The sequence below is a fragment of the Gastrolobium bilobum genome, unplaced genomic scaffold (assembly GCF_033153095.1).
Source record: "Gastrolobium bilobum isolate Gb01-03AN ecotype WA unplaced genomic scaffold, APGP_CSIRO_Gbil_v1 utg937, whole genome shotgun sequence".
NCBI classification, from domain to species: domain Eukaryota; kingdom Viridiplantae; phylum Streptophyta; class Magnoliopsida; order Fabales; family Fabaceae; genus Gastrolobium; species Gastrolobium bilobum.
In genome coordinates this window covers 426740-434124 of record NW_026899318.1, presented here as the reverse complement: position 1 = coordinate 434124, position 7385 = coordinate 426740, and the positions used below count along the sequence as shown (strand labels likewise).

Here is a 7385-nt window from a genome sequence, read left to right as displayed (position 1 = left end):
TTGGAGAGAAATAGGTAGGCATAATTAGGGTTGGTAAAAATGAGCCAACACGTCGGGGTGGCTCGTACGTAACCCGTAAAAAATGAGTCGGGTTGGATTGGAAAAAATAAGTTGCAAACTCGCGGGTCAAACATGCCAGCTCGTGGGTTGAGATTTTTTTTAATATAAAAAAATACAATATATAATATATAAAAATGGACAAAACCCACACAATGTACCATTGTCTTTCTTCCTTCTCTAAACCTAAGCCTCTTATCTTCTCACATTATATTGTTAGGTTGTGTTGCCTCTATTTGGTTCAAATATCTTACCACTTGGTAGCAAGTGGTTCTGATTGTTTCTTGATGTTGATGCAAATTTGTTGTAAAGAAAATTTAAAACTAGAACATTTTGCTTTTATTTCTCCTTTTGTAACCCTTTGTTTAATTTGTTGGAAGCCACATAGCTGGTGCATTAATACTACAAGTTCATTTAAATAGACTGAAAACGAGCCAACTCGCGAGTAATTTTTGAACGAACCTGCGAATCAATTTTTGAGCCAACTCGCGAACTATTTTTTCAAACCAATCCACGAACAATATTTTTGAGCCAACCCGCGACCCAACTCTAACCCGACTCGGGTTGAGTTGGGTTGAGTTTTCTGCCTCATTTTTTTTTTGAGCCAACCCTAACCCGACTCTTATTTTTTGTTGGGCCGGTTGACTCGTTTTGCCAACCATAAGCATAATAATCTATAAAAAATGATTAGTATTTTTTATGTTATAAAAGATAATTTTATCTTTACACATATAAAAATATGTGAGACTCATTTTTTCCTCTTCTCTTATATGTGTCCCATACATTTTTACTCTGTTTGAGATAAAATTATACACTATAACATAAGAAACATTAATTTTATGAAAAAATTATTAAAAAATAATACGGAGTGTAAGAATATAATCATAACTGTCAGGGAAGAAAAAAATAAAATAAAGAAAGTGAATGCGAAGCAATTGGCAGAAAACGGTGCGCTTTGGTGAGATTGGGCTCTATTCTGTCCTCTCTGTTCTGTTGCCATTTGTTGTCTTCTCTGATTCACCTTCCACGGCGACACCGAACCCGCCACCGCCATCCACCGTTGCGTTCTTGCTCCCTCTGGAATCAGGTTATCTCCTCCACTTTCTCCCTTCCTCAATATTCGCTTCTTCCTATTTTTCTTTTTTCTTTTTTCTGAAATGTTTTTTCTATGTATATATTTTTTCTTGTTCTTCAGCTTCCTGCCCTTGTTTTCAATCGGAGTTTTAGGTGTTCGTTTAGTTCGTTTCGTTTAAAAATCACAGCATTTTGGTCATATGCACTTTTGGTTGTTGAATTTGTTGGCAGATCTAGGACTTCGCGCTGTTTCTCAGTCTTTGGTTTGTAACGTTTGGGTGAAGCTTGTTAAGTTTAGTTTTATGTGTCTGTTATTTGATCCGAGTTCCTTTATTGTCGTGAAGTCTGATCTATGGCTTAAAATGTTTTCACCTGGGCCTTCTAATTATTTCAATGTGTTTAAAGTATGTACTTTGCACAAAAACTATAGACAAAAAAGAAGGTTGCAAAAGAGAAGTACCGTTACATTTTGGTATTCTGTACTTAAAATTGAATTAGAAGTTCTTCAACTTGAGAGTAAGAATTTATTTATAAAATGTTACAATTTTATGGAATGATCTTGAGGTCCTCTAAATGATTGTTAGTGGAATTTTGAATATTTTCAGCCTTTAGCTTAGGGAAATTGATCAACCCTATTCGTAGGAAGCTGTCACTTTTCAGGCAATGGAAGCATCCCCATTCTCTTTTTAAATCCAATTCAACATATAGTGTTATCTACTAGATCAGGTTCATGGACAACATGCCGCATGTCAACTTAATGGTTATGATTATTTTTTCATCAGCATCTATGATCGCATTATTTTACCAAAGATTAGGCAATATGAAGATAACTGGTGTCAGAGAGGCTAGGATTTGGTTATGTGAGACACTTATATAATGCTGCTAGCTGATTTCATGGTTATAATTAATGACTCCTTTGTCCTCCAAAGCTGCATCAATGACCATTGGCCTTTTTAAGTTAATAGAGACTAGTCAACGGAAGGAATTACTGGTGTTAGAGTAGCTAATATATGATTTCATATGATGCTTCTGGCAGCTATATGCCTTAGTCAATGCTTTAGAATGAACTTGATCTTTATTCTTAGTTGCCAGTGCATAGTTTTTCAGTGATTTGAAAGAATCAAGTAGTCTTTCATAATTCATTATTAATTATTAATTTAAAGAATATTAAGGATACCGTATATGATTTGATGAATTAAAATTAAGTCTCCCTTTTTTTCTGAAAGTTATCTATACTGAGATGGTTCATGTGGAGGAGCTTGAGGGGTGATCAACACCAGCCTTCTAGAGGGAGCTTCATATGAGTTGTCTTAGTTATTTGTTATTGTCTACTTCTGTTAATAGTTGAACTACATATGAAAGAGCTAGTGCACTGCAAATGACTTGAATTTATTTGTAAGTTGGGTTGGATTTCTCTGCAATGCAGGGAAATGGGTTTGTGGACATTACTTGAGGGGTTCCTGCTTCTTGCAAATGCACTAGCAATACTAAATGAGGACCGCTTTCTTGTACCTAGAGGATGGGGCTTATCAGATTTTTCAGGCGGCAGGACAAAATCTTTCAAAGGCCAGCTTATAGGTTTCATATATGCGACTCAGTACCTAAGAGTTCCTCTCATACTTCTCAACTCCATCTTCATTATCGTAAAGTTGGTTTCTGGATGATGCCTCGCAAGGTGCGATGTCAATACATATGTCTGGTTTAAAAATTTTGTTAATTTTGTGTATGTAGTGTATAAAAATAAAATTAGATGCTAATTTTTAATTTAATCATAATAAATATCTGTTATTATGGGAGTACATTGAGCTTTTCTTATGTTTCACTAATGAAAAAAAATACATAAAAGTGAATTATATGTTGACTTTTCAGATGAAAGCTGTAATTTTCTGAAAGTGATGTTTGAAGCATTCTGACGGATATTTCAGTCTAGCATATGTACAAATTGTACACGAACTGAATCTAGTTCATTAGATTCTGATTTTAGTTCACCACTTGAGTCATTAGTAGTTTTTGTGCCATACGTTCTAAATGTTGAACACCAACATCAAATAAGTGCTGAACTGTGGCTGTTTTTGAAATTATGGCATTTATTTGCGTTGGATTCAACCAAAATCGGTAATTTTAAACTTACCTAGTAGGTAAACAGCGAAGTCAATAATCAAAAGCTAGCATGGTCAGCAAATCTTAAGTCCTTAACATCTAGTTAAACATCTTTTTCTCCCACTTCCTTTCTCTTATGAAGATGAACGAATATGGTTGTTTATTTTCTTATTAAGGGATCAAGCTGCGGTATAATGAACGTAACATGACTTTTGACACTTTCAGTTTCTTAATGATTGCAGGTTCAGGAGTTTTCGACAGATGATTTCAACTTGTTAGGTGGCAAAATTTGACAAATTTTATTGTAGAAATATCCATTAAAAGTATTTATCTTTTTTTGGATATTGATCCATAGATGTTATTTGTTATCGTAAAAATCGCGTTTGCCATCGGGACATAAATAGTCAGAAATTGAGATCATTGTGATTGTGACATTAGTTGGGTGGGTGTTGAATTTGTTTTTGAAGAATTAGTTATCATCTGCCAATTTTCTTTACGTAAATTCTCAATTTGTTTTTAATTTCTTCTTGCTGGATTGGTAATGTGTCCGAACTAATGCTGCTCCAATAACACTAACGAAATTTTATAATTTATAGCGTAATGGCTTATACGAAAGTCCATCAATTCATAATTAGTCTTTCCATTCTAGAATCTTTTACCTTAAGAGCCCAAATCTGTGTTCACTACTAGGAATCATCGATATTTAGTGAGAGTGCAAGTTGTATTTAACAAAATACAAATTTAAACAATCTGATATATAAGCAACTCTATTTTTTTTTTATTGATGAAAGTATATCTGAAGCACAAAACATCAGCATTAGAATTGCTGAAAGAATGTGATGAATTTAATCATAAATCCGAAAAAACATGGTACGTTTTGGAGTCTAAAGCAATAAGCCGCAGGGCTGCAATAGTTGCGACAAGAGACATAATGCCAAAGAAACAAATGTTGAGCCAGTGCCAAAGCTTTTGCATGGATGTTAGTTTGTTCTTATTTGCCACTAGGTACATATGATTTGCAAGAATAAATGTAAGGGGAAATGTGCTGATCGCTCCTGTGAGGCTCATGAAATCTCCAAGGAATGGCAGTAGAGCCGATACAAATGTATTTAAAGTCAGGTAGCCACCTCTTACCAAAATTCGAAAAGACAAGTTCTTAAAAGCCAGTGGGCTCCCTTTGATCCCATGTTTGGTGTCCAAATACTCATACATTGGACTTGCAAATATCTACCAGAAGCAGAACAGAAGTTATTAGGCGAGTTGAACATTTTAAGTAAAACATTTAGAAGCAGCAAAAATCCAGTAGAGCAGAAGAGACTCATACATGCAATGCAATGATAGATTGAAGAAAAGCTGCAATATTGGCCATGGCCTTCGCCCAGACTGGACCATTGACATTATTCATCAAGTAGGTTGCTGTAGAAGATCCATAAGCCCAGTATCCTGTAAAGGCAAGCAGATATAATGGCAGAACTCCAATGGTAAACTGAAAGTATAGGGCTTTCATCATGTTCTTGACAACTGGCTGCCTGATCGTTGCCTGTTGGGGTTACAACCAAATAAAACTCACTTTCCAGACCACACGGAGTTATGAAAAAGTGTTATGAATCCACATAAAACTCAAGAAACGAATAACTAAGCTTGCATCTTACCTGTATCTCAGGAAGCATTCCTGTATTATATGCGAACACAAGATTAGCAGATGCCCCAATCGTTGTAAATATTTTACTTGTTGATGTCCCTGGAATACTATAATCTCGAGCTGGTGCTTTTATTCCTAATGATGCACTGGGGGTTAGTTTGCAAATTCACACTGAAATTATCTGGTGAAAACAACTCAAAAAATTAAGCACAGAAAAGCAATTGTCGTGATTCTCAATAAGTCAGGAGAATGCTCACAGCCCAATTAGAGTCTTCAAAACAAGGGTAGAGAGAAATGGGGGGAAATAGATGCTAATTATCACTGTATGCTGAACATTCTGTAATATGACTCGAACTGTATTAGAGTATATAAATAAATGAGTAGTTTAGCTATTGTTTATAAACTACTAAAAATAAATTGATATTCATTTGCTAGTTCTCCAAAAATTCTTTATCGCTTGCATTGAGACATAGCAAATGGTGAATATATAAAGATAAATTAACAATGAGGGATGCAAATTCCTCAAAACAAATTATCATCAAAGCATATAAAATAACACATCAGCTGAAATACTACATACAAGAATGGCATTTTAAGGTCTATTTATATCCTTTATCAATAAAACAAATAACCGCCCTCATAATACCAGCAGAAGACCAAAATCACAACTGAGTGACATTACGTTCGTTGGTAATTAAGCAGAAAAAAGAAAAAACAAAGTGAAAAGATAATCAGATTAGGGATGGCAGGACGCAAAAACTCAAAGAACTAACTTGTAAGATTTGAACAGGAATTTCAGATGATGTATGCTAGAGCACTAGTTATCCTAATTCAGATAAAAGATTTTTATCATTGCTAATAACATGAACATGAACAATTACAGGGGCAATGGAGAAAAGAAAAACAAGCATCGGACTTATTGATAGAAATTGTTAACAACCCTGGCGAAGAAGTAGATGAATAAGGGCAATTGATTTAAAGAACTAGCGGTGTAGAATCAAGAGCAAGCCATTGTACGATAAAAGTACTCAGGCACACACACGCACACAAACATAACAGACATGAGACATTACCATCTTTAAGTGACAGTACAAATGCTATAACGATATATACTAGGCTGAAGACTGTTGAAAATCCCAGCCAAATTCCAAGAGCCGAAAGATGGGGAATACAAATAGCAAACATTGCACACACAAATCCAGCTATGGCAATAAAATATGGAAGCTTCATCAGACCGTCATCCCTAAACAGAACATAAACTGCCTGCACGACAATGAACAAACAAGATTCAAGAAAAATCTTAAAGCAGGCCAATCTGTATAAACAGTTTCATCATGACTTGCACAAAGCAAAAACATAATTAACAGAAGATGTATTACGTAAGATATACACGGTGGATTAATTAGTATTATTACCTTGAGAGCCGAACCAGCTAAAATGATGTAGCCAGCATTTATCATGAAAAGATTGACATACTGCAAAGCCCATGTGAGGGAATATGCTTTTCTACCTGAAATGAGAATGGCATGAGAAACTAAGTTGCTAGTAGCGAATTGTTGATGGGGTTCAGTTTGTGTTATTATCTCTTAATTTGAGTAAGGCATAGCATACCGTATATATATCCAGCAAGATCTCTGTATCGAATATGCCTTGTTCCTCCAAATTCATGGAGCATAGCAATAAGAGCATTTGCATAGAGGGATATTGCTGTGGCAAGAATTAAACCAACTACACCCCCTATCCAACCCAGGGGAACCATTATGGTCCCCGAATATCCAAGCACATAAGCGCTGTTGATTCCTGTGGTCAGCACAAACCCTACTTGAAACCATGAATCTGCAGAAAATAAATTTTCATTTTGATAAATTAATAATAATAACCAAAAAAAAAACAAAAAACAGTAAATCAAGGAAGAAAATCCAGAAAATAATTAAATTTCCTGATCAATGAAACTTCATTTATAAATTGTGTATATCTAAATTGGAACACCCAATCGAGTAAGTAATTAATAAAGTTAAAGAAGTAAGGTACCAGTGCTAATCTGATGTGCGGTGTCTGGGATTTGAACATTTCTGTCATTCTCAGCATCGGAAAGCAGCGGAAGCTGCTCCTCCTCCTCCGCCACAGAAATGTTCTTCACCGCCAGCGTGACTGTTGCTACCTTCGTCTCTTTTCAGTTTTAATTTTAAATTAAATCGAAATCTTCTATATAACTGTCGTTTATTTTGTTTCGATTTACTTTAGATTTCAGATATTTTCAATCAATTTTATAGTTTGTTCCTGCCACTTGTTCCGAGCCAACACAGTCAGTAGTTGTTGGTGTCCTGGGTCCCACAACTTTACTCCTTCTCAATCATAATCTGACAGATCACAACGCCCGATACTACTGTTTATCAAGTTGTTGGGCACCGTAGCGAACTCAATTTGCTGATGTGTCACGTTTCTAGCAGCAGACATCAAGTATCAAGTTCGCTACCCTTGTTCGCATGATATTTGGACAAAAAATTTGATG

The 7385-nt window shown here is 35.3% G+C and overlaps 2 protein-coding genes across 3 annotated transcripts; one reads left to right on the top strand and one right to left on the bottom strand.

The window, feature by feature from the left end:
• Positions 1-984: 984 nt before the first annotated feature.
• Positions 985-3726, top strand: LOC133289590 (uncharacterized). Its single transcript, XM_061487569.1, has 3 exons — positions 985-1144; positions 2558-2806; positions 3474-3726. Exon 2 carries the CDS (start codon positions 2562-2564, stop codon positions 2793-2795), a length of 234 nt encoding a protein of 77 aa, XP_061343553.1. The 5' UTR covers positions 985-1144; positions 2558-2561; the 3' UTR covers positions 2796-2806; positions 3474-3726.
• A 281-nt stretch (positions 3727-4007) lies between these two features.
• Positions 4008-7095, bottom strand: LOC133289554 (proline transporter 2-like). Of its 2 annotated transcripts, XM_061487521.1 has the most exons (7): positions 6905-7095; positions 6485-6709; positions 6289-6383; positions 5947-6136; positions 4884-5008; positions 4556-4771; positions 4008-4458 (listed from the first exon to the last, which is right to left on the bottom strand). In XM_061487521.1, the coding sequence occupies exons 2-7, from the start codon at positions 6630-6632 to the stop codon at positions 4081-4083; spliced, it is 1152 nt and encodes a 383-aa protein (XP_061343505.1). In that variant the 5' UTR covers positions 6633-6709; positions 6905-7095; the 3' UTR covers positions 4008-4080. The 2 variants fall into 2 exon arrangements, with proteins under 2 accessions (XP_061343505.1, XP_061343506.1); XM_061487522.1 differs by lacking the exon at positions 4008-4458 and having other exon boundaries at positions 4550-4771; positions 6905-7039.
• Between the last annotated feature and the right edge of the window lie 290 nt (positions 7096-7385).